This window comes from Scardinius erythrophthalmus (assembly GCF_964197995.2).
Source record: "Scardinius erythrophthalmus genome assembly, chromosome: 3".
NCBI lineage: Eukaryota > Metazoa > Chordata > Actinopteri > Cypriniformes > Leuciscidae > Scardinius > Scardinius erythrophthalmus.
In genome coordinates, this window is record NC_138223.1 from 43,717,051 (window position 1) to 43,744,351 (window position 27,301).

General features: G+C 41.6%; 3 protein-coding genes across 6 annotated transcripts in view; 2 read left to right on the plus strand and 1 right to left on the minus strand.

The window, feature by feature from the left end:
• The first annotated feature begins 4,329 nt into the window (after positions 1-4,329).
• Positions 4,330-17,534, plus strand: triobpa (TRIO and F-actin binding protein a). Of its 4 annotated transcripts, none has more exons than XM_081360350.1 (12): positions 4,330-4,407; positions 5,147-5,203; positions 5,501-5,569; positions 5,774-5,863; positions 5,948-6,057; positions 7,118-7,562; positions 8,656-8,884; positions 9,896-10,001; positions 12,634-12,793; positions 14,372-14,485; positions 16,904-16,990; positions 17,137-17,534. In XM_081360350.1, exons 1-12 carry the CDS (start codon positions 4,360-4,362, stop codon positions 17,299-17,301), a joined length of 1,680 nt encoding a protein of 559 aa, XP_081216476.1. In that variant the 5' UTR covers positions 4,330-4,359; the 3' UTR covers positions 17,302-17,534. The 4 variants fall into 4 exon arrangements, with proteins under 4 accessions (XP_081216476.1, XP_081216478.1, XP_081216479.1 ...); XM_081360352.1 differs by lacking the exon at positions 4,330-4,407 and adding an exon at positions 4,657-4,910; XM_081360353.1 differs by lacking the exon at positions 4,330-4,407 and adding an exon at positions 4,657-4,910 and having other exon boundaries at positions 7,118-7,547.
• Positions 17,535-17,688: 154 nt separating this feature from the next.
• Positions 17,689-19,199, minus strand: smdt1b (single-pass membrane protein with aspartate-rich tail 1b). The gene is made up of 3 exons (XM_081360355.1): positions 18,529-19,199; positions 18,013-18,156; positions 17,689-17,930 (listed from the first exon to the last, which is right to left on the minus strand). Exons 1-2 carry the CDS (start codon positions 18,688-18,690, stop codon positions 18,019-18,021), a joined length of 300 nt encoding a protein of 99 aa, XP_081216481.1. The 5' UTR covers positions 18,691-19,199; the 3' UTR covers positions 17,689-17,930; positions 18,013-18,018.
• Positions 18,844-27,301, plus strand: part of dcaf15 (DDB1 and CUL4 associated factor 15) — an 18,828-nt gene continuing 10,370 nt past the window's right edge. The window contains exons 1-6 of the mRNA XM_081360354.1: positions 18,844-19,474; positions 20,092-20,189; positions 20,261-20,399; positions 21,074-21,180; positions 23,430-23,575; positions 23,725-23,883. Of these exons, the coding sequence (XP_081216480.1) occupies positions 19,346-19,474; positions 20,092-20,189; positions 20,261-20,399; positions 21,074-21,180; positions 23,430-23,575; positions 23,725-23,883 (778 nt within the window). The 5' untranslated portion in view covers positions 18,844-19,345. The remainder of the gene's footprint in view (positions 19,475-20,091; positions 20,190-20,260; positions 20,400-21,073; positions 21,181-23,429; positions 23,576-23,724; positions 23,884-27,301) is intronic.

The window sequence follows — 27,301 nt, forward strand, 5'->3', positions numbered from 1 at the left end:
AATAAATAATAGGAGTTTACATATATTCGTACTGTGTGGACGTCAATATTTGGTTCATGCAGTCGCACGACGAATACACTCAGTAACAGGGGATCCACACTCCAATCCAGAAGGGGGCGTGTGACAATGCAACGCTGTTTCGCTACCAGTAAAAAGCGAAGAAGAAAAAAAACGACTTTCGATCAATGTGTTTACATCTCTCAACCAGTGTTTCAACTGCAGAAAGATTTCAATAAAACAGTTTGAGAATAATATCTCACGTAGCATTACGTTTACCTCAGTTAATCGCATTTAGTGTCGACAGCAGATTAGTTCACTAGAGAAATGAACTCTAGAGAGAAGCATTTCATATGAGTGTTGATTATTATATATATAAAAATAAATAGCAACTGAATTTAATAATTTGGTCTCTGTTGTTACTTGTAAGCTTTAATGTAATAGTAAAGGGTAATTAAGGGCTCCCCGTACAGTTTACAGCATTAACTAAAAAATATTTTTTTATCCTTAAGAAAATTTTTATTTCAATAGAATTTATTTAAACTCATATACAGACTTTGTTTAAAAAAAGTTTAATAAAAAAAATAAAAAAAAAGAAGCAATAGTTTTCTCCCCCATCCTGTACCGAACCGTGACTTCAATAGAGGTACGTACCGGATCGTCATGTTTGTGTACCGTTACACCCCAATAAAAAAAATAAAATAAATGATCATACATGGATGTGTTATACATTAATTATACATGTTTGTGCTTCAGTGCAGTGTCAATACCTTGTCTTCCTCAAACAGAGACTAGAAGAGAACCAGAACAAAGCGGTGGACGTGCCATTTTTAAGAGAGCCAATCGCTTCCTCTCACGAGACCGGGAACAAGAAGATGGCAGTCCTCCGTCTCCCTTGCGTCACTACGAGAGAGGCCACCCTCTTCCGGCCAATCACAGTCCAGAACGTAAAGCCGCCATCCCTTTCCGAAACCGTGACCTGGGCCTCCCGTCCTATAGGAGGCGCACTGACAATTTCAGCGATGAGGTAATGAGCGGCCTCTCCCCTCAGCGACACATGTCCTATTCAAATTTCAGACGCGGAGACAGCCAATCCCGCGCAAGCCCTCGTTCCTGCAGCCCGAGATCTACGAACGTCTCGCCACAAAGGCGGGGGGAATCGCGAAGTTCGTCCCATCGGCGAGGTTCAACAACGCACGGCCATCGCACATCCTCACAGCAGGCTTCTGGGAAATGCACTCCGTCACGAAGACGAGATTCGATAGTCACCACGACCCCCTCGCGAAACTCAGGTACGAATAAATATGCAGAATCCTTTAGCCCCGCCCACAAAAGAAGCCCCTCCCAGAGTTCTTACGGGCACAGCTTGGATTCTGAAAAGCTGTATAAGAATCTCAAGTCAATCGTGAGTTCGGCAGAGTCAGACGCCTCCGAAGAAAGGAACAGCTGGTCAAAAAGTTTACATTCTGATATGGAAATCGACGGCGATTATAACGAACACAACCACAGCGGTCGCAGCAGTCGAAAGAGTGGCGGTGGTCGCAATACTGGCTACAACAGCAGGGATTTCTCTCCAACTGGAGGCAATCGTGAGGTAATTCGAAGTCGAAATAATGGTGGTTATAATAGTCGCAACAGCAGAAATAGTGGTTTTAACAGTACTGGTACTTCAACACCTTGTCGAGATTATGATGAACATGGCACTTTAAAAAGCAATTCAAAAAATAAAAATCGCAGGAATGGCGTGTACACCTCAGAAAAACAGTCCAGATCTGATTCGCGTCAATCACTAAGCTCCACCCACTCTCATCGAAGCCACACCCACTCTCATCCTAGCCCCACCCACTCACCTATAAGCTCCACCCATTCTCCTCTAAGCCCAACTTCACCTGCATCAACACCAAATATCTCCCAATCAAGGCGGAGTCAGAATCCAGTTCCTACCCCTGATTTGCCCAAATCCCAAGCTTTAATTGGAGAGACAGAAAAGCCGGTCATTGATCGGAGCAGAAGCAACATCAGGCGGGGCTTGGAGGCGCTAATTCTCTCCGAAAACACCAGGTCTTCCAGCCAACCAGCAGTTCCAGAGATGACCATTGAGGACTATGTGATCATAGCAGATATTCCCCGATCGAAGCTGTACCCTGAGGAAGAAGAAGCAATAGTAGTGAGGAGGAGACCGCAGAGCAGGAGCCCACGCAGAGACAACCAACACAGGTCAGAGGTTTAAAGAGAGAGGGAGAGCGATACCGCTTTACCACTGACATGGTGCCGGTGCCAAAGCCAAAGCAGATCATGCCTAATATAACCCTGTACATCGCCTTTCAGCTCTCAAGCCAGTGAAGATACAGACTGGTTCTGAGAAAGCACCAGCACCATTTTAGTGGCAAAGGGGCATGAGTGAGTGAGAAAGAGACAGAGTGAGAGAGAGAGAGAGAGATTTACTAAAAAACTAAAGATATAACTTTAACAAAAGCAGCAAGGAGCGCAATGGATTTCAAAACAGAGTCTAAAAAAAATATAAAAAAATACAAACTTTACAATCAAACTTCACTCATGCATAAATTTGAAGACACCCATCAGGGTCAACATCGCAAATACAGTTGTTTATGCCTCATTTACATCTGAAAACATCCAAGTCATTAACCAACTTGTAATAGCTAAACACTATTATTGATAGGGGATATTATTAACCCCTTTAACACTGCAAACGCATCAGTTGATCCACCATCATTCAATTTTCCTTTACGTGAAAACCAAATTGCCATTTTAGCTGGCCCAAATAAAAAAAATTATAAAACATGAACATGAGAGAGAGAGAGAGAGAGAGAGAGAGAGAGAGAGAGAGAGAGAGAGAGAGAGAGAGAGAGAGAGAGAGAGAGAGAGAGAGAGAGGAACCTGTCCAGGAACTGATGAAACCCTGTCAAATTTGCTTCTTCTTTCTGTGACTAAAGCTATGGGGATGGGAGATATGGTGATGATGAGCATGAGGAAGAGCGAGGCAGAGGACGAGAAAGAGAAAGAGGAAGAGACCGCAGAGAGAAAGAGCGGAGACGTCCAGACAAAGAAATAGGAAGGTCATCATCAAAGACCAACAGCACTACATCAGGCCATTCACAGGTGCTGGAGTTCACAAAGTTTCACACACTTCCTTTTCTCATTGTTTTCTTTTCATTGTCTTCTCTGCTGAATCTTCCTCACATACACAAAGAGACATCTTCCCACATTACTCCGATTTTACACAGACATCATTGGCTACCTGTTTGCTTTTGCATTCAATATAAGATAGCCTACTCCTTATCACATTGATTCAAAGCACTCCATGGTCTTGCCCCCAACTATATTTCTGATCTCATCCATACCTACTCCCCAGTTCGCACACTTAGATCTTCCGATACCAGTCTGTTGACGATCCGTAGGCGTGGAAGGGCTTTTTGTACCACTGCGAGCTTTCATCATTACACAATTTCAAAACCCACCTTAAAACATATCTTTTTGCTACTTGTTTCCCTGACCCCTGACTCTATGATATGATTTTTATGTATATGTACCTCTATCTATTATGTTATCCATCTCAGTTTATTTGTATCGTTTCTATGTCATGTTTATTTGTTTGTACTTTATTGTAAAGCGACCTTGAGTTTCCTGAAAGGTGCTATATAAAATATTTTATTATTATTTATTATCTGCAGCATCATACTTAAGAAATCCCAATAGACTTGCACTGAAATCAGACATATTTGAGAGTGGAATACTATAGAGATTTTGGTGTGGGTCGGTATGTAACAACCCAGCAAGCAATCATTTCACCATCTAGGTTACCTACAGACCCGATATAGTCCGGCTATGAGCAGCCAAAAGCTTCTAGCCAAAATAAACTTGAATTTGGTTACATGTCATTTTTGCCAAAATAACTTGCGAAATGTATGATATTCCATCATGTAAGGAAAGTAAACAGTGATTACAGTGTGTTTGGTTTCATTTCTTCATTCTTATCTAATTGATGACTAGTTTATTTTTGGGCTATGGTTTAGACGTCTATTCAGTTTTCACTGACAGCCCAAATTTTGCCTTGTTTTAGCCTAGATGTCTGGGCTGTGTGTCTGGATGGCTATTTTAAACACAAAATTGCTTGCTGGGAATCGAGCAACCACCCAGAACCTAATAACTGCATAGCAACACACTAAAAAACACCAAGAACACCTACACAAAGTCGCAAACACATAGCAATGTCCTGCCAACCACCCACAACAATGATTCCTCAAGAAAATAAATAAATAAATATAGCTTATTAGTTTTGCTGAGTCAGTATCTCTCTGAATATGTTCTCAGAGGTCCAGTAAAAAAGCAGAGAACATTAGGATGGTAAACGGAGGACACAAAGGTCCAGAACAGCCCTCTCAGATGCAGGTAAAGTCACCTTCAGTCACCGACACTCGTTTACCAACACAGAGGTATTCAGTTTCTAGTCCAGAAGCAGGTGTTTATGCTCGCAGGACGGACGAAAACGCACGTTTGAGCTACTAGACAGAAATAACATTATATTTAGCGCTAGATACAGACGTTTTAGTGAAGTTATGAGAGGATTTGAAGCTTATATTATACTCAGAGAAGCTGTAGTGTACAGTTTAGTGGTAAAGTGTCAAACCGCGAGCTGCTAGTTCGCGGAAGCTTGTGGTCACGTGACCAGCTGGTAGAGATGCTTGTCTAGTCACGCAGGGATCATTTAACGTGTTTGTATTTATGATTGTTTAATAAGCCTAAGTGCGGAAACTATTTAAATTAGCGCGAATTTGTATTCATTTAATTCACAAGTGCAAATACGCAGTTTGATGACACAACGTACTAGCTAGAATTAAGCAACTAAACCAGTTTCTTCCCTCTTTCATGCCAACAACCGGATACCCATGTCGGTAAGTCTTTAAAAATGTATGTAATTGTTGAAATACTTGTAAATGATTCATTCACGCGCTCACCCTTCCTCGCGCGCGCGACTGGAATGTCTCGTGCTCAGGATTACTGTGTTCTGGAATGTCACACTGTTGCTCTGGAAGATTCATACTGTAACTGGAGATGTTGAGTTTATTATACACATCGAATTGCTTATGCATTCACTTGTTTTAACGCAACTGGCTCTGTTTTCTATAAGCTTGACCTTCTGAACTGTAAAAAGGGATGGATGTATTTGCTGGACGAAGATGAAGAGGTAAGCATACAGGTCTGCTTTCTTTGAACTTGACCCTTTGAATGATGTTGCATGACCGATCTGTCTGTGTGACTTCCTATTTAAACACTTACTAATTTCCCTCTAATTTTTAATTGTTTTATGGCATTTTTTGTCACACTGAAAGGCTTTTTAAAGAAAATGAGAAATGGTGCTCATTTACAGAATACTTTCTCTTATGTTTACCTAAAATCTTAATGTCGAGAAAGGTTCAGAGAGATTTTGCTTTGTTTGAGTTAATCCATATAGATGTTTGACATACTTCTGTTTAACTTGCAGTGGAGGAAGCACTGGTTTGTGATCACTGATTCAGAACTGAGATACTATAGAGACTCTGGAGCTGAAGAGGTGAGCGACCGTCAGTGATTATTAACTAAAGACTGTACAGATAACGCTTGAGGAAACAAACATGAACATGGTCAAATGTGTAAATGGAACTGAGAGCACTATATTTGTACTAGTATCTGAGAGCATTATCTGAATAGGCATGGCAGATAATTGATACTAATAATAAAAACTATCCTGAATTCTGTTTGTTTTTCACTTTGGTAGAGAGATGAGGCAGATGGTGAGATTTATTTACGTCACTGTCTGCAAGTGGAGGAATATGATGCCGACAAAAACTATGGACTTCAGCTGCATGTGAGAACTTGTCACAAACGCTTTTAGAGGCCACAACTCAAGAATATTCCTAATGTGTCCCGAATCTCTCTGACTGGTGTGCAGATGCGCGATGGACTGGTGAGCCTGTCAGCGATGACCTCCAGGATCAGGAGGAACTGGATCGACACGCTGAGGAGGAGAATCTCCTTCAGGGATTCAGCTGAAAGCATACAGTATGATCAAACTGAGGGGGATAAAAAATGCAGAGAACCAATTAGGGATACATTTCACGTTAAGAAAATAAATACTATTTTTAGAGGTGTAATTTTCATGACAATTAAGCTATATTATAGTACACAATGATATGTGCCACGATGTATGCAAAGCAAATCTAAATAATCATTGACAGAGCATTTCAAATGAATAATGAGAATCACAAACAGTCTTAAAAGTAAAATAGCTGGATTTCCGGCAATGAGATTTTGGGGAGGGGCGGGGAAATTATGGTTCATTGTCATGAAAATAATGTCAGAATGTAAAATTTGGCTTAATATTTCTTAATCTCTATGAAAAGAAATATAATAATACAACAAAATCTTAGACTTAATCTTTGTGCTAAATACAATTTATGTTTTTTTTTTTAATTTGATTTCAGGTTCATGTTTTTGTGATATTCACCCATAGAGAATGTATTTGGATATTCAAAACATATCAAATATCCATAATAAAACATTGCTATATTAAAGTTTCCCTGTAGTCAATAATTCTATCCCTTAAAACTCATCTTTGATCACCAAATTTACATATTTTAACGTTTTTTTGTTGTTGTTTTTTTGTCATGCCTTAAAATAGCTTGAATGTAACTCCTTTGCCTCATTTAGTAAATTAAAAATATGCAAATTAACCCCGCCTCCACTCACTCACTCCAGCTCAGAGATCCACTCGTTGACGATCACACGTTGATCTGATTGGTTACAAGGTAGTTTGTGACGTCAGAAACACCAGCGATTTCAAACCGTGTTTTTGAAACTGTCTTTGGTTCACTGCAGTTTTAAGAAAATACTCAGCAATGGTGTCGACCTATGAATTTACACATGGTTTGTCTTAAAGCACATTAAAAAAAACACACAGACATATAAACAACATTAAAAGCTTGATTTTCACCACAGGGGGGACTTGGACTTTTTAAAACTGAAATAACCATTATTCATGTCCAAGTTGAGCCGGTTTGAGGTTTGACTCGAGTTTCTGTTTCCTTGTAATCAGGAAGTTGATTTCTCTCTCTGTTCTCAGACACCCAGACAACAGTGACATCAGCGACAGAGAGAACTCCAGTTCCCAGAATGCCCCATCCCGAACCTCTCCCGCACCCCATGACCCAGGGTCAGATGTCGCCAGTCCATGTCAAGATCCCACCGACATGACATCCTCACCTTTGACCAATCGAAGGGAGGCGGGCGAGGGCCGTGACCGAGATCAAGAAAGACGTCTGGAGGACCGAACCAAGTGGTTCCAGGAGGGAATATCCGACAGGGAGGGCGAGGACCCCTGGGAAAAGGTGGAGTTGAAGAAAGGAGCCACTCCGGTGATCCCGACTAAGCCTCAGGTTCCCAAAACTCAGACGGTGCCGGACATCGAGAGAAAGTGGGCCGACTTTGAGCAGCTTCCAATCGGATTGAACAAGTCACCTGTTGGTTCCCAGAATCCACTAGCGACAAATGAGGTGCTTCAGCGAGAGGTGTGTGTGTTTGTATCATGGTTGATGTAGTAATGGGATTTAGGCAACGTCCTTGCAGAGGTGGAAAGTATTTTACAGTGTCGTTGTCACATATGTACTTACCATAGTAATAACAGTAAATTATGTATAATTACATGCAATTAACCCTCAACCAAAACCTAATCCTACCCTAACTCTATAGTAAGTACATGTTGTTAATTATTACTGTAACACAGATACCTTAAAATAAAGTGTAACCGCATATAATTACAAATACTTTCGTTACAGTACTTGAGTAGATTATACTTTCTTGAGTATAATTAAATTGTGGTACTTTTACTTTTACTTGAGTTGAATAAAAAATAATGTATTCAACTTCACTAGGCCTCTGGCCTCCAGTAGGAATGAAACAGAAATTGCATGCGCATTTAGCGCTCCATATTGCTAACATCGCCTCATTTTGGATATAAATAGAAAAATATATAGTAACTTGAGTAGTTTTTTAGCAAACTACTTATTTACTCTTACTTGAGTCATATTATTTTCCAGTATTTATTTTTTTATATGTTTTTTTAAAGAATTGTTTTTATAGTTTTACAATATCAAAACCGTGGTACAGGTGTTTTATGGCGGCATATACAATCATCCATCAACTGGTAGTTCAAGGATCGGGTGAAGGGTAATACCAAAAAACAAAAACAAGAGTCAAGAAATAAAGACATTCAACATACATTCTTGAGAAAATTCCAAAGAGGGGATCAAATACGGCAGAAATCACTAGACCTCCAGCGTAAGTTACAAGTTAGTTTTTCTAAAGGAGGGAAAATAGCAATTTGATTCATCCACATATTAACAGAAGGGACATGTGGAGTGGACAACAAAAGTATACATTTTCTTGCCAAGTAGGTACAAAGATGTAAAACACATTCTAGATCAAGGTTAAGGTGTAATTCATTTTCCAGTACTTCTACTTGCACTCAAGTAAATTATTTTTGAAGTAGCAATACTTTTACTTAAGTACAATTTTTTTGTACTCTTTCCACTGTGTCCTTGTCAGTCCAGCAACGTTAAGTATGCATCTTCTTCATGTGTGTGATCTCGATGCATTGGTCAGGTGGTGTCTCTGAGGCAGCAGATCGAGGCTCTTCGCGAGGTCCGTGTGGCGGCCGGTGTCGGGGGTCTCTGCGGTCCTGACGCGCCCTGCGCTCTGAGACTGGAGCAGATGGAGAGAGAGCACAGAGAGAGAATGGCCGAGATACACAACGAGCACGAGAGAGAACGCAGAGAGATGGAGAGAGACAAACAGAGACTGCTGCAAGAGGAAGCCAAAAACACTGTTCAAGGTCAGTATGGGCCACAAAACACAGACAAATCTTTCTGAAATATTTATAATGTTACAAAAGATTTCTATTTAAAAAAAATGCTGTTCTTTTGAACCTTCTATTCGTCAAAAACTCCTGAATAAAATGTCTCAGTTTCCACAAAAACATGATGCTGTTTTCAGCATTGATAATAATCGTAAATGTTTCTTGAGCATCAAATCATCATATTAGAGTGATTTCTGAAGGATCATGTGAGTAATGATGCTGAAAATTCAGCTTTGATCACAGGAATAAATTATGTTTTAACTTATATTCACTTAAAGACAGTTATTTTAAATTGTAATAATATTTCACAATATTACTTACTGCGTTTTTGATCAAATAAATGTAGCCTTGGTGAGCAGAAGAGACATCTTTAAAAAACATTGAAAAACCCCAAACTTTCAACTGGTGATGCACCGATATGAATTTTTTTAGCCGATACCGATAACCGATAATTCTGTATATTTGAAAGCCGATAACCGATATATTGGCCGATAAATCTAAATCAAATTTTTATATAATTTTTGAGAGCCTGATTACAAAAACAAAAGTCTCACCATTAAAATCCATGTCCCAAACACAGAATTATAATGATGTTCTCATTATGATTGTATGTAGCCTATGCACGTTGAACTGTATATTCCTTTTTTGAAGTGCTTCCAATACTATTTCAAGCCATTCAAAACCATCATGGCGGACAGTGTTCATCTAAAGTGTCTCAGCAGAAGGAAATAATACATTATTCATCGGCTTTAATGTATCAGCCAAATTTTCTTATCGGGCCGATAACAATAACATTAAAAATGAACATATATCGGCCGATACCGATACGGTGGCTGATATAATGTGCATCCCTACTTTCAACAGTAGCTTCCTGGTGACTATCCCCAAAAAATCCAGTGCTTAAATTGAGTGATTTTGATGTACGACCGGGTGAGAATTCAGTATGTTCATTTCAAATACTAATACTTTTCATCTTTATTCATGCAGCTATGGAGGCTCTGAGGAAATCTCACCAAGAGGAGATTGAGAGACTGAAGGTTCATGGAGGAGGAGGAGGAGGAGAGCCAACAGACCCCTCGATCAAACAACAACTGTACGTCCACACTTTACTCGCATCATAACACTCAATCAAATGTGCACAACCTGCACAGTCTCACAAGGAAACACCTCCAAAACTGCTCTGAGCACATTTTTGTGATGCGTAGCACGCTGAACTTGGCAGAAAACATGTTGAAAATCCACTATACACCTGTTTAGCAACATAATCCTTTGCAAAATAAGGGGCTTTTGCACCGGAGGAATGTTTTCATACTTTTGACTATTGACGCAAATACCTGCTTTTTTGCGTGTTTGGACTGCAGGAACTGGGAACGATTTTAGTTATAAGAATGCCTTTTGAAGGGAATAAATCAGCTCCTAATTCAGTGTCTAAACCAGCACTATAGGAACCATAAGTGACGTAAGGGTACGCTGATTGGCCGAACGCAGGCCATACGAAACACTGGCACCCGCCAACTACTAGTCATCTAGTCGACTTTAATGATCTGCCATGATGCTTTAAGTTTGAAGTCGAGTAGTTGCTGATCATGGCCTATAGTGGGCGCAACAAGATAAGAAATCTTTGAAGTCCACTTTTACGCTCTGTTTGCAACAGATAAAATGACAAATAAATGCATAGTACTCTGAGAGCGCTCCACAACATATGTTTGATTATACCATCTGGATGCTCAAAATTGATCGGGTGAATGCACGTTTATTGTACACGTAAGTTAATGGATTAGTTCACCCAAAAATGACATTTCTGTCAGTAATTACTCGCCCTTGTGTCTTTCCAAACCCGTTCTCTCTTCGAAGATCTCATCATTCATCTTCGGGACACAAATGAAGATATTTTTGATGAAATCCGAGTGGTTTCTGATCCCTCCATAGGCAGCGACGTTATTACCACTTTCAAGGCCCAGAAAGGTAGTAAAGACATAGTTTAAATAGTCCGTGTGACTACAATGGTTCAGCCTTAATTTTATGAAGCATTATTCCTCCACTCCACCTCAATGTTATTGCTCATGTGAACAGCTTCAGAGGCTGATGCGGAAGAGAAGAAATTGTTGAATAAAGTTGTTATTCTCGTCGCTTCATAACATTAAGTTTGAACCACTGGAGTTACATGGATTATTTTAATGATGTCTTTACTACCTTTCTGGGCCTTGAAAGTGGTGATTACGTGACAGTCTATGGAGGGATCAGAAACCTCTCGGATTTCATCAAAAATATCTTAATTTGTGTTACAAAAATGAACGAAGATCTTACGGGTTTGGAACGACATGTGGGTGAGTAATAAATGAGAGAAAATTAAATTTTTGGGTAAACTAACCCTTTAATCGCCGTTCTAAATGAATGAGCCGCTGCATTGTAACGCACACACACACACAGACAGTAGCTCGCACATCACGCACATTGTCATTGCTGTGATTTATCAATAAAATAGCTCAGAAACTGAAAGGTTCTAGCATATATTTCTTAGTAACTAAAACCCTCAGCTTCACTATTAGTAGAGAGACGCTACCAGGGAGAATTAATTCACATGCAATCGCTCTCTAACTAATGCATTCATATAAATGTAATCTTTACTGTGCTACTTTATCTGTCTCTGAGTTAGAACGAGCAGAAATCTGACGAAATATAACGACCCAAAGACAAATGAACTGATAAAATGTAGGAGCGATGTGTCATATCTGTGCACAAGGCGACCCGTGTTCAAGTCTCAGCTTGAGGTTCAGGCTTAAGGCCCGTTCACACCAAGCACGATAACTATAAAGATAACGATAAAGATAAATATATATGTGTCCACACCAGCGACCGATAACGGTCTTTTTATTCTAAGCACGCGCGCGCCCGGATGATCCAGAGCCATTTTAAACGCGCGAGACCTTTAAATTAGAATGGATTCTGATTGGCTGTCAGTGTTTTATCGTTCAACAGCTGGAAAAAAATCGTTCTGAAAGTGATCCCAACGATATCGTTCCTCTTGTCTTTATCGTTATAGTTGTGGTGTGAACTCTGTTATTCTTTAATATGGAGAACGATTTTTAGAATTATATCTTTATTGTTATCTTTATAGTTATCGTTCTTGGTGTGAACGGACCTTTATTTGTTAATTAATGACATCATCAGAGACTAGTTGAAGTCGACTTGACTTTTTTCAAATAAATGTTGACTTTAAAAAAATCCTTCAACCCCTACCAACTACACTCACAGTGTTCGTCAGATTTTATGCATGTTCACAAACACTTTCTATTTAGTAATCCTGCCCGAATCCGTCTGATTTAACCCTGTACCATATGAAATAATAGTCTTTGTTTGAAATGGAAGAGTTTATTGAAATACTGGATGTTTGCTGTGTTGGATTCAGCACAGGCATCTTTGAAGAGTTTGAAATGGTCTAAAAAGACCATTGAGAGTGTGTTGCATGCTAGAAAACCCCAACATCTTGTCAAATATTATACATCTTGGTGATATTCTCAAGGGAATCCTGTGTCAATAATTAATACTGTACACGAGTTCTCATCTGTGCCGTGACTCTTCTCTCGCGCCTCAGAGACTCCGAACACATTTACTCTGAAAAGTGTCAGGTGTTTGATTGACAAGAATAGATTGATCACTCGTCCTATCAATCAGTCCACCGCAGTGAATCAGTGAATCAGTGACTGGGTCTGTGTGTCCATCAGCCACGAGTCGCTCTCTCTGCAGCGGGAGCTGGACGGCCTGTCCGAGCGCTATTCCCAGCAGTGCGTGGAGCTCAACCGTGTCCAGAACAGCACTGAGGATCGTGTCGAAGCGATCCGACAGAAGGAGAGAGAGATGGAGCAGCTCCGCCAGGAGAACCAGGTAGACCAGAAGTGGGATGAGAGGAATGAGGCTGTTTTAAGCATTTTTCCAGTGGTAGATACACAATACACCACGTGAAACTAAATTTCTAGAGTCGCCAAATTTTAGATAAGCCAATTAAATAATGCATGATACACACATTGGTGAGGATCCAAACCGGATCTGAGACTAACTGGACCAAAAAACGTAGTCTTCCTGGGACGTTCGCAGATACGAGTTTTTACTTTTCTGCCAAACACAGGAAGCTTTTTTTACTTCTAGTATGTGTAACTGATGCTTTATGTATTTTATCAATCACACGCTGCTACAAAGAATGATGGGAAATGTACACTAGTGTCCAAAAGTTTGGGGTCGGTAAGTTTTTAAAAGACGTATCATGTTCAGCAAGGCTGCATTTATTTGACCAAAAATACAGTAAAATCAGAAATATTGTGATATATTATAACAATTTAAAATAACTGTTTTCTATGTGAATATATTGACAAAATGTAATTTATTCCTGTGATCAAAGCTGAATTTTCAGCATTATTACTCCAGTCTTCAGTGTCACATGATCCTTCAGAAATCTCTCTAATATGATGATTTGATGCTCGAGAAACATTTCTGATTATAATCAATAATATTGAGGATTCTTTGATGAATAAAAAAGTTCAAAAGAACAGCATTCATATGAAACAGAAATAATTATTATAATTGTATTATAAATATTACATTATAAATGTTTTTACTGATACTTTTGATCAATTTAATGCATCCTTGCTGAATAAAAGTAAAGAAAACATCTTACTGACCCCAAACGTTTGTACAGCGAAGGCTGGCAAGCATTTATTCTTTCACAGTAAACAAAATGCATGCAAAATGAACGAACAGTCATTATTCACACTTGAGCTGATTAAAATGCTGAAACAACCTAGTTGTTTCTGTATATTAAGGTAATATTTTAACATCTCTTCACCTTCCTTACTCGAAAAGTAGGCATTCAGGTGTGACGCGATCATTTAGACATCACATTTCATCCTGTGACTCAATCCGTCATGTCATATATTGAAATCTAACACAGAGCACCTTTCAATTTTCAACACACATCAGTTATTCAGAGGGAAAGAGCGACTGATTTCAGCGTGTGTGATATGTCAAGTCAAGTCACCTTATTTATATAGTCTTTTTACAAAACAGATTGTATCAAATCAGCTTTACATTGATAACATGAAAATAATACAACAAAGTTTGTTTCTAGAAGAAAATTGTATCATCGTCCACCCTAAGGCAGATCAATAATATTGTTGAATATTAAATGTCCCCAACTAAGCAAGCCAAAAGCCAAGGCAACAGTGGCAACAATACATGATATGTCTCAACACACAGCATCCTGTTTCATTGTTCTCAGAAGAGAAGTGACTGACTGTCGGTGTGAGTTTTCGTCACGGACCCAGCACTAGTTTGCTTATGCTAGTCTTGAGTTATTGTCACCAAACAAATGCATGAAACACAAATGTCAGTGTGTGAATGAGTAAGGCTTCTTGTGTGGTTTTTAGCTTGGACGTGTCAAAATCACATTTCCTCTTCCTGTACACACAGGAACTGCAGACGCGTCTGACGGAGGAGATAAGTCTCATGCGATCGTTCATCACAGGTCAAAGGTCAGGAGTTGTTCCCCTCGGCAGCTACGAAAGGAGCACCTCCGAATTAGAGGTGAGGCTCTGACCTTCGACACGTAGATTATGGATTCATGATAATTCAGAGAGAAGTATATTAGAATATTCTAATGAATGCAAATTAAATCAGCATGTAAATCATGTAAATATTCACTACTGTTCAAAAGTTTGTGGTCATATTAGAGTGATTTCTGAAGGATCACGTGACACTGAAGACTGGAGTAAAATTCAGCTTTGATCACTGGAATAAATTACATTTTACACTATATTCATTTAGAAAACACTTATTGTGAATTAGAAAATATTTTCACAATATTACTGTTTTTTTTTTACTGTATTTTTGACCAAATAAATGCAGTCTTGATGAGCAGAAGTGACTCTTTCAGAAACATTTTTAAAAAATCTTACCGACCCCAAACTTTTGAACGTAGTGTAATGAAACAAGGCAGAGTAGATACATTGATGTTATTGTAAGAAATTTGCTAATATGTCAAAAGTTACTAAAACTCAAAAGACTGTTGTTAGATGCTCAACACTGGTTTAGTCGTATATATTTAATACTCTACGCAAAGAATAATCAATAACAAATGTCAATTCATAATAGTCAATTCACTATCCATCAAAAAGATGCAAAAATAGGTGAGGAAAAAACACTCAAGAATTGATGGCACCAAATACTGTAATCCTCCATTTTGTGTCCAAAAATGATCCAGTACATGATTAATCCACAAAAAATACTTATAAATCCCAGATTGTAAGTGGAATTATATTCCTATATAATCCTCTGCACTTTCTGGGGTGTTCAGGAATCAGAAGTTCTCCAAACATTAGAAGAACATACATAGGCTCATTTTTAAGTTTGAGGGGTGAGATTGAAGGTGCTTTTAGGGTCCAGATGGTGTAATTATGACATCAACCAGCAGGGGCTAATTGACCATATCAGCCAAACCTATACTCCTTATTATTATATGTCAGATTTGGGCAAATGCATTTAATAACCTGGGATTTCACTCTACTTTGCATTACTGTGATTCAGAACACATAATCATACTGTAAAAATAGTGTGTAGTTTGGCTTGTATTGGAGTTTAGAGAGGTGGATGACATCATCAGGGGCGGGGCATGTGATGTGCGATCTGTGGGCAAACGCTGACATCTAGCGATCATTCGAGTAAATTAACCAATTGTTACTTTGCAGATCCATGTTTTGCCTTAACAAATCCTTAATTAGTGTAGTGGTTTATAAATTATTAATGATAAAACTGGTTTGGGTTTTGCTGACAAATAATACTGACATTGCTACATTAAAAGAAGTCTCTTCTGCTCACCAAGGCTGCATTTCTTTGATAAAAAAAACCAATAAAAAAAAAACAGTAATATTGTGAAATATTATGACAATTTAAAATAGTTTTCTATGTGAATGTGTGTTAAAATGAAATTTATTCCTGTGATCAAAGCTGATACTCCAGTCTTCAGTGTCACATGATCCTTCAGAAATCACTCTAATATGATGATTTGATGATCAAGAAACATTCATTATTATTATCAATGTTGAAAACAGTTGTGTACAATTTTTTTTTCAAAATTCTTTGATGAATAGAAAGTTCAAAAGAACAGCATTTATTTAAAATATAATATTTTCTAACGTTATAAATGTCTTTACTGTAACTTTTGATCAGTTTAACTCATCCTTGATGAATAAAAGTCTAGATTTCTTTTATTTCTTTCCCCCAAAAATAAAATTTAAATTCTTACTGACTCCAAACTTTTGAACGACAGTGTTTAATGTTACAAAAGCTTTCCATTTCAGATAAATGCTGTTCTTTTGAACTTTCTATTCATCATAGCATCATGCAATAAAAATGTAAATAACTGTTTTCAACATTGATAATAATCATAAATGTTTTTGAGCATCAAATCATCATATTAGAGTGATTTCTGAAGGACCATGTGACTCTGAAGACTGGAGTAATGATGCTGAAAATTCAGCTTTGATCACAGGAATAAATTATGTTTTGACTTATATTCACTTAAAAACAGTTATTTTAAAATGTGATAATATTTCACAATATTACTTACTGCATTTTTGATCAAATAAATGCAACCTTGGTGAGCAGAAGAGACTTTCAACTTGGGAGGCACCGATATGAAAACTTTTAGCCGATATCGATAACCAATATATTGGCCAATAAATCTAAATACAAATTTGTATATAATTTTTGAGAGCCTGATTACAAAAACAAAAGTCTCACCATTGAAATCGATGTGGGAACGATTATATTTTAGGTGCTGTGACTGGTCACTATTTCCTTTTTTTTTGCTCTAATAGTGTGACATTAATTTTTACAAGAACAAAATGTAGATTCTTGATTAATATGAAGTAAAAAATGTATGATTTTTTGTATCAGAATTGGAGAAATGGTTTAGTATAGTCACTCTGTCATGTCCATCTGCAGATGTTGCTGAAAGTGAAGGAGAGTGAGGTGGATTATCTTCACAAGGAGATCAGCTGTCTCAGGAAAGAGGTCCAAACTCTAACTAAGGTACAAATTCAGCATTAAATCAATATACTATCCATTATTCATGCTTATTATTACAGAGAAAAAATGGAACTATATAACTTGTAGATTGATGTATTCGGCCATGAATAATTGATTGTTGATAGTAATATTGTCGTGTGTGCCTGCAGGAGAATGAAGCGCTGAGCGAGCGCTATAAGGAGGTGTATGTGGAGCTGAGTGAATTAAGGGGTCGCAGTGAGAGAGACATCAATGCACTTAAAGAACACCTCAAACTCACTGATGCTGCGCTGGAGGAGGGGCGTCTCCTCGGCAACAGCAGAACCGGCCAATGAGAACACAGCAGGAGAACAGAAGATGGAAACATCAGCGTAACATTGGGATGCATCGGATTTGCTCATGTGTATACAGGATATTGTGTTATTATGTGGAGGTCTTTTCTTGGTTAACTTAAAAATCATACTCTTTAGAAATGACAATGGTGCTAAAAATGAATAAATATTCCATATTCTTAAAGCAAGATGTATTTTAAGTTAAACACAATAAAGAATGCCTCTGTCGGACTTTCTAAGTGTGTGAAAATGTATGAATCTTAATGTAGAGTCCAATAAAACACTCACTCACTCTCTCACACACACACACACACACACACACACACACACACACACACACACACACACATTTATATTACTTACATATATAACAAAAACACAACCAGCAAATAACATTCAATCAATTTATTAAATAGAAGAGAGGCTATTGATGAGGTCAGCCTCAAATCATATTGTAGACAATGTTTTGAAACCTAAAAATAGCATTAAACGTTGGTTTCTGGACATTTTTAGTGTAATGCATGAATTTGAACACTAGAGTGTGTTGACAAGCTTTATTATTGCATAAATATATATCCTGTTCATCTGCATCAGGCACCTCTCAGAAGACCTGCAGACCGCTGGAGTGAAACCTGCACAAGAACATAAACATCTGCAACCACATACACACAATATAATAGTAATTCATAACACAATATAAAGATATTAGTCTACCTTCGCTCAGTCATCATCATCATCATCATCTGGGACGAAGATCTCATGTTCCTCCAGAAGAGCAGCGAAATTTTTACTGATCAGATTACCAACATAGAGGAACGGAATGACCACTATAAACATGCGGGTCAGACCGAACGGGACCTGGAGAAATATTACAGAAGTATATCCAATTATACCCTAAATTAATAATAATAGTAATAATAATAATAATAATATTTGTGCATATTGAAACCTTCCCAATTAATCATTTGGCGTTAATTAAAAACATTTTGTATACGGTACATGGAAAACACAGTCGATAAACTGACATATAAATAATTGATTTTTAGAAACAGCCGTACACGAAGTACACTTCCTCGTTTGATAAAATATGTGCCGCTGCAGCAATATGATTGGCCATCAGTCATGTCAGTCAAGTCATTCTTATTTTTCATTGGCTAGCAAGAGGCCCTACCCTGGTTCCTACGTATCCTTGGGAGCCTCCAGCTGTACTGCTTACATGTATAAACTCACCTTAACTGGTTTAGGAAGGACTCTCCCCGTTGCGGATGTCACGGCGGTTCGGCTGAGAGTCAGTCCTGTCGCATTCACCGATGTTGGACCAGTGTTGCGGCTCAGTGCTGCTGTATTTCTAAAGACAAATGCTCGAGAGAGACGAGCCACCAACGACGCCATGTTTCCGTTTGTGCGCTTCAGAGACACGCCCAGTGGGCCCGCCTCCTTTGGATTTATAATTAGGGGGAGGAGTAACTATGCGCTACTGTTTACTGAACTCAGCTAAAATAAAATAAAAAAATCGACTGAATTGATGTCAATAATGTCAATAAAGGTTAAACGACAACGACTCTTCATGTCAATGACTAAATGGGATGGAGGGTGATACAGCCATTCATGTATCATTTTTTTCACTAGAGACACACCCGCCAGGTCAAGGTCCTCCTTGGTGTATGATAAAGCTCGAAATGATAAAGCATGATAATATGTCAGTTATATATATATACATGTTAACTATTGAAGTGTACTTGAAAGTGATCATGTAAAAATAAAAATAGAATATGAACATTTTAATTAACTGCAGTATGAATCGATTGAGACGACTTTGACATTATAATGTTGTGAATAGATGACTAATTGGAAACTACATAAAATGTAACTTCATTTACAAACAATTATTTTTCCACACTGAATACGTAAACAAAAATGACAGTGGTTGATTGGTTGAACGTAGCAAATAACCCGCCCTCATTTCTTTGATTGACGGCTTTTGTGACCAATCAAAGCTCTCATTGGAGAAGGCAGAGCCAATCGGCGAGCTGCTTGGGCTGGACTGATGGCAAATCCAAAGAACTGGCAAAAATCAAAAATGGCGCCCAGCTCGAAATCTGAGAAAGATGACAACAAACAAAAACACCAGAGAAAACACAAAGATCACATCATCAAACTCCTCACGCGAGGACGGGTAGGTAGAGAGAGAAAAGTTGGTCCAAATGTCGCACTTGTTGCGTGAAATGTTTCAACAGCATAACGTAGATAATAATGTGTATGTTATTAGCATGTTTAGCTGTAGCCTCATTCAACGCCTTTATGTGTCTATCAGAGTTCGTTATTTGTGTATGTGAAGATATGAATGGGCACATCTACAAAATAGCAATAACAATATTCCTTTGCAGCAGTACATGGTTCTTTGGGGCAGTTACAACAACAAACAATGGGCATGTTTATATGAATCTGTCATGATTGAGATGTCCATCAATTATCATAACAGAAGTAACTTATTATTCATTGGTTTGCACTGACATCTATCATTAACATTGAAATAACAGTGTCTGTCCTCAACCCCGTCTCATTTAATGAAAAATGTTATTTTTTAACATAAATAAATGGTAGAAATGCCTCAGCCAGGTTGAGTTCAGTGCAAAGATGATTTTAACAGGTTATCATAACTGTCATGGTCTTGATATTTAGCAATAACACCCTTGATTAAGTAGCTTTGTCAGTCTAAAAGCTCATTTAACTGTAGTTATGGCTCGTGTGTCTCTGTAACTGTATTAAAGTCTCTGTCTGTCTGTCTTTTAGCTGAATGGGCAGCTCTCTCAGCGGCTCTTCCGAAAACTCCCTCCTCGTGTCTGTGTCCCGCTGAAGACCATCGTCAGCGAGGAGTTCCTCAGAGCAGGGTGAGGAGAACATGCGATCTGTGGCGGAGCGATGTGAATGCTGTGTCTGATCCGTCTCTCTGCTATCACAGGCACATCTTCCTGGGCTTCACCAAATGCGGGCGGTACGTGCTGTCCTACACCAGTGACTGTGGAGAGGACGATGACTTCTCCTTCTACACGTATCACCTGTACTGGTGGGAGTTTAACCTGCACAGCCGCCTCAAACAGGTAAAACAACCGCTCGCTGAGTCTGTCAGGGCTTTAAAGTCACCATGAAATCAAAATTGACAATTTAATGGATTATCATAGTATTCATTATAAATTATTTATCAGTTCCCTCGCAATCTTCAATCAAAATAACTTACTTGATGTGTTTACTGGCATGTTTACTCAAATGAGATCCCTCAATAGCAAACCACAACCATCCAATCAATTCACTATCGATAAAATCAAGTCCCACCCTACATTTGTTCTTGTTCCAGAAACTGTGAAACATATACTTTGTGAAAAATATACTTCACAATAGTGAAGAAAAGACTTCCGCTACTTCTGTGTTATGCCAACTTTTAGCCTCTGGTGGTCTTTGGTCATTTTTGAGAGAAAAAATGTACATTTATGCAAACTTTGTGACTTGTGTGGCATTTGCTATATGAATACAAAAAAAAAAAATCATTGACCTAATGTGTATATATGTATATGTATATATATATATATGTAAGGCTGAAATCCCCTCAAAAACATTAAAGAATAAATTTTATTTAATATAGCAATATATAATATTATTTTGTTAATTTTTTTGTCTGTTTTGACTGCAGAGGATTTCAAGTGCGACCTAAGTGAGGGTTTAACTCTTTGACAGTCTGTAGTTCACAGTCTTCACATCAGTTTGTTTCTCTTTGCAGGTGCATCATGTGCGTTTGTTTGCGGGTGAGGACATCTACACCGATCTCTACCTGACCGTCTGCGAGTGGCACAATGATCATTCCAAGCTGGTCGTCTTCGGCTTTAAGTAAGAGTCTGTCTTCCTCCTCTGTGCTGGGTCAGTGGCAGGGTTGTTTTAGGAAGAATTTAGTTTAACTAAAGCTAAAGAAAAAATTGTTACTTGAAATAAAACAATCATTAACCGAAAATAAAATAAAATTTTATTTCAGCTAGGCCTAGTTGTCAAAGCAACATTTCTCATTTTCATTTAGTCTAACTTGATGTACTTAACTAAAACTGAAATAAAAATTAATAAAACCTATAGAGACATTTAAAAAAAGGTCTTTCTTTCTTTCTTTCTTTCTTTCTTTCTTTCTTTCTTTCTTTCTTTCTTTCTTTCTTTCTGCGTACATCTTATGCTTTAGTTTCTTCCTTTTTTTACATATGTGACTGAGATCAGGGGAAGGTGATCAATCTGCAAATAACTCAAAAAAGGAATAAAAATATGCAACATAATTTAAAGTGCCCTGTTATGCTTTTTCTCACATTCCTGTCATGCAGTGTGTAATAAAGCTGTTTGTGAATGTAAAAGGTCTGCAAAGTTTTAAAGATCAAAGTGCACGACAAGTAAAGTTATTGACTCAGTTATTGTTTTAAAAAGCTAAAATATGAAAATTCTGAACTGCTAAAACGAGTCATCAGCAATGCCAAACTCACTTCCTGCTCGAACCTACGTAACAATGTAACACATTTGCTTAATGCCCGCCTATCGTCCTCATCGGCTGGCCTCAAACGATGCCTACTCTGGTCCTCAAAGACTGTAGAAGTAGCTGAGACTGGAAGAGTTCGGTTCGTGTTGTCGACGTGTCGAGAGACGCTGTTTTCAGTTCATCTGGCCAATCAGAGCAGAGTAGACCAATCACAACAGACTGGGCCGTCTGACCAATCAGAGCAGAGTAGACCAATCACAACAGACTGGGTCATCTGGCCAATCAGAGCAGAGTAGACCAATCACAACAGACTGGGCCGTCTGACCAATCAGAGCAGAGTAGACCAATCACAACAGACTGGGCCGTCTGACCAATCAGAGCAGAGTAGACCAATCACAACAGACTGGGTCATCTGGCCAATCAGAGCAGAGTAGACCAATCACAACAGACTGGACCATCTGACCAATCAGAGCAGAGTAGACCAATCACAACAGACTGGGTCATCTGGCCAATCAGAGCAGAGTAGACCAATCACAACAGACTGGGTCATCTGGCCAATCAGAGCAGAGTAGACCAATCACAACAGACTGGGTCATCTGACCAATCAGAGCAGAGTAGACCAATCACAACAGACTGGACCATCTGACCAATCAGAGCAGAGTAGACCAATCACAACAGACTGGACCATCTGACCAATCAGAGCAGAGTAGACCAATCACAACAGACTGGGTCATCTGGCCAATCAGAGCAGAGTAGACCAATCACAACAGACTGGGTCATCTGACCAATCAGAGCAGAGTAGACCAATCACAACAGACTGGGTCATCTGACCAATCAGAGCAGAGTAGACCAATCACAACAGACTGGGTCATCTGGCCAATCAGAGCAGAGTAGACCAATCACAACAGACTGGGTCATCTGACCAATCAGAGCAGAGTAGACCAATCACAACAGACTGGGTCATCTGGCCAATCAGAGCAGAGTAGACCAATCACAACAGACTGGACCATCTGACCAATCAGAGCAGAGTAGACCAATCACAACAGACTGGACCATCTGACCAATCAGAGCAGAGTAGACCAATCACAACAGACTGGGTCATCTGGCCAATCAGAGCAGAGTAGACCAATCACAACAGACTGGGTCATCTGACCAATCAGAGCAGAGTAGACTAATCACAACAGACTGGGTCATCTGGCCAATCAGAGCAGAGTAGACCAGTCACAACAGACTGGGCCATCTGACCAATCAGAGCAGAGTAGACCAATCACAACAGACTGGGTCATCTGACCAATCAGAGCACAGTAGACCAGTCACAACAGACTGGGTCGTCTGACCAATCAGAGCAGAGTAGACCAATCACAACAGACTGGGTCATCTGGCCAATCAGAGCACAGTAGACCAGTCACAACAGACTGGGTCGTCTGACCAATCAGAGCACAATAGACCAATCACAACAGACTGGGCCATTTGTTATTTTTTAGCTTGGGTGTATGTAAATCTGTTGTTGGAGACTCCAAAACAAAATTAGGAAACATTAAAATAGCATAATAGGGGCACTTGAACTAAAATTCAAATGAAATGTAGTCAGTGTTTATGTGAACATGTTCTCTCTGTGATCTGTCAGCACGCGCAGCTCCAGTTCAGCCCTGATGAACATGATGATGAGTGACGAGAACAACAGAGACATCTACATCACCATCACCTCAATGCCTCCTGCACAGCCGTGCAAACAGTGCTGTCCCACGTCCACCGTGTCCACCATACGCACAGGTACACACACACACACACGCACTCACAATGTATTACTGACCGCTGCAAACAGTGCTGTCCCACGTCCACCGTATCCACCATACGGACAGGTACACACACACACACACTGTATTAAGCGATTAAACAGCTCTCTCCGGTCTGCATCTCAGGTGGCGAGTGTCTCCAGCACGGTTACGTTCTGAACGCTCGCTATCAAGTGGTTTATCCGTTCCCGACGTTCCAGCCGGCGCTGCAGCTGAAGAAGGACCAGGTGATTCTGCTCAACACCAGCTACTCTCTGGTGGCCTGCGCCATCTCCCTCTGCCCAGGTACACACACACACACACACACACACACACACACACACACACACAAACACATCTCCCTCTGCCCAGGTACACACACACCTCCCTCTGCCCAGGTACACACACACACCTCCCTCTGCCCAGGTACACACACACCACCCTCTGCCCAGGTGCACACACACCTCCCTCTGCCCAGGTGCACACACACCTCCCTCTGCCCAGGTACACACACACCTCCCTCTGCCCAGGTGCACACACACCTCCCTCTGCCCAGGTGCACACACACCTCCCTCTGCCCAGGTACACACACATCTCCCTCTGCCCAGGTACACACACACCTCCCTCTGCCCAGGTACACACACATCTCCCTCTGCCCAGGTACACACACACCTCCCTCTGCCCAGGTGCACACACACCTCCCTCTGCCCAGGTACACACACACCTCCCTCTGCCCAGGTACACACACACCTCCCTCTGCCCAGGTACACACACACCTCCCTCTGCCCAGGTACACACACATCTCCCTCTGCCCAGGTACACACACATCTCCCTCTGCCCAGGTACACACACATCTCCCTCTGCCCAGGTACACACACACCACCCTCTGCCCAGGTACACACACACCACCCTCTGCCCAGGTACACACACACACACACACACCTCCCTCTGCCCAGGTGCACACACACCTCCCTCTGCCCAGGTGCACACACACCTCCCTCTGCCCAGGTACACACACATCTCCCTCTGCCCAGGTACACACACACCTCCCTCTGCCCAGGTACACACACATCTCCCTCTGCCCAGGTACACACACATCTCCCTCTGCCCAGGTGCACACACATCTCCCTCTGCCCAGGTGCACACACACCTCCCTCTGCCTAGGTGCACACACACCTCCCTCTGCCCAGGTGCACACACACCTCCCTCTGCCCAGGTGCACACACACCTCCCTCTGCCCAGGTGCACACACATCTCCCTCTGCCCAGGTACACACACACACACACACCTCCCTCTGCCCAGGTACACACACACCTCCCTCTGCCCAGGTACACACACACCTCCCTCTGCCCAGGTGCACACACACCTCCCTCTGCCCAGGTGCACACACACCTCCCTCTGCCCAGGTACACACACACCTCCCTCTGCCCAGGTGCACACACATCTCCCTCTGCCCAGGTGCACACACACCTCCCTCTGCCCAGGTGCACACACACCTCCCTCTGCCCAGGTGCACACACACCTCCCTCTGCCCAGGTGCACACACACCTCCCTCTGCCCAGGTGCACACACATCTCCCTCTGCCCAGGTACACACACACACACACCTCCCTCTGCCCAGGTACACACACACCTCCCTCTGCCCAGGTGCACACACACCTCCCTCTGCCCAGGTACACACACACCTCCCTCTGCCCAGGTGCACACACATCTCCCTCTGCCCAGGTACACACACACACACACCTCCCTCTGCCCAGGTACACACACACACACACACCTCCCTCTGCCCAGGTACACACACATCTCCCTCTGCCCAGGTACACACACATCTCCCTCTGCCCAGGTACACACACATCTCCCTCTGCCCAGGTACACACACACCACCCTCTGCCCAGGTACACACACACCACCCTCTGCCCAGGTACACACACACACACACACACCTCCCTCTGCCCAGGTGCACACACACCTCCCTCTGCCCAGGTGCACACACACCTCCCTCTGCCCAGGTACACACACATCTCCCTCTGCCCAGGTACACACACACCTCCCTCTGCCCAGGTACACACACATCTCCCTCTGCCCAGGTACACACACATCTCCCTCTGCCCAGGTGCACACACATCTCCCTCTGCCCAGGTGCACACACACCTCCCTCTGCCTAGGTGCACACACACCTCCCTCTGCCCAGGTGCACACACACCTCCCTCTGCCCAGGTGCACACACACCTCCCTCTGCCCAGGTGCACACACATCTCCCTCTGCCCAGGTACACACACACACACACACCTCCCTCTGCCCAGGTACACACACACCTCCCTCTGCCCAGGTACACACACACCTCCCTCTGCCCAGGTGCACACACACCTCCCTCTGCCCAGGTGCACACACACCTCCCTCTGCCCAGGTACACACACACCTCCCTCTGCCCAGGTGCACACACATCTCCCTCTGCCCAGGTGCACACACACCTCCCTCTGCCCAGGTGCACACACACCTCCCTCTGCCCAGGTGCACACACACCTCCCTCTGCCCAGGTGCACACACACCTCCCTCTGCCCAGGTGCACACACATCTCCCTCTGCCCAGGTACACACACACACACACCTCCCTCTGCCCAGGTACACACACACCTCCCTCTGCCCAGGTGCACACACACCTCCCTCTGCCCAGGTACACACACACCTCCCTCTGCCCAGGTGCACACACATCTCCCTCTGCCCAGGTACACACACACACACACCTCCCTCTGCCCAGGTACACACACACACACACACCTCCCTCTGCCCAGGTACACACACACCTCCCTCTGCCCAGGTACACACACATCTCCCTCTGCCCAGGTACACACACATCTTCCTCTGCCCAGGTGCACACACATCTCCCTCTGCCCAGGTGCACACACATCTCCCTCTGCCCAGGTACACACACATCTCCCTCTGCCCAGGTGCACACACACCTCCCTCTGCCCAGGTACACACACATCTCCCTCTGCCCAGGTGCACACACATCTCCCTCTGCCCAGGTGCACACACATCTCCCTCTGCCCAGGTACACACACACCACCCTCTGCCCAGGTACACACACACACACACACCTCCCTCTGCCCAGGTGCACACACACCTCCCTCTGCCCAGGTGCACACACACCTCCCTCTGCCCAGGTACACACACATCTCCCTCTGCCCAGGTACACACACACCTCCCTCTGCCCAGGTACACACACATCTCCCTCTGCCCAGGTACACACACATCTCCCTCTGCCCAGGTACACACACACCTCCCTCTGCCCAGGTACACACACACCTCCCTCTGCCCAGGTACACACACATCTCCCTCTGCCCAGGTACACACACATCTCCCTCTGCCCAGGTGCACACACACCTCCCTCTGCCTAGGTGCACACACACCTCCCTCTGCCCAGGTGCACACACATCGTCTGTGCACGTCAGAGTGTGTTGCTTTGTTGATGTGCATGTGAGTGTGTGTATGTGCTCTCTCAGGTGTCAGTAGGAAGTATGATTCGTTTAGGAAATTGTTTTTGTTTGAACAGTTCGTTTGAATTAAATGGAGAAAAGAACGATTCACTGATTCATTTGAATCGTCACTCAGTAGTTTACTTCAAACTGATAATAACTCATGAATTGACTTTTTCATTTAAAGAACTGACTCACAAGTGTCATTTGTAAGAATAAATAAATAATACAAAAATATTTTTTTATTGCA

What these genes read in the sequence shown, in the direction of transcription:
- triobpa (XM_081360350.1), top strand. Translation starts at nt 4,360, where the DNA reads ATGGTAAACGGAGGACACAAAGGTCCAGAACAGCCCTCTCAGATGCAG. An exon ending in ATGAGGTGCTTCAGCGAGAG is followed by an intron (nt 7,563 to 8,655) that starts GTGTGTGTGTTT and finishes TGCATTGGTCAG; the next exon opens with GTGGTGTCTCTGAGGCAGCA. An exon ending in CCCTCGATCAAACAACAACT is followed by an intron (nt 10,002 to 12,633) that starts GTACGTCCACAC and finishes TGTGTCCATCAG; the next exon opens with CCACGAGTCGCTCTCTCTGC.
- smdt1b (XM_081360355.1), bottom strand. Translation starts at nt 18,690, where the DNA reads ATGGCGTCGTTGGTGGCTCGTCTCTCTCGAGCATTTGTCTTTAGAAAT. An exon ending in TCCTTCCTAAACCAGTTAAG is followed by an intron (nt 18,157 to 18,528) that starts GTGAGTTTATAC and finishes ATATTTCTCCAG; the next exon opens with GTCCCGTTCGGTCTGACCCG.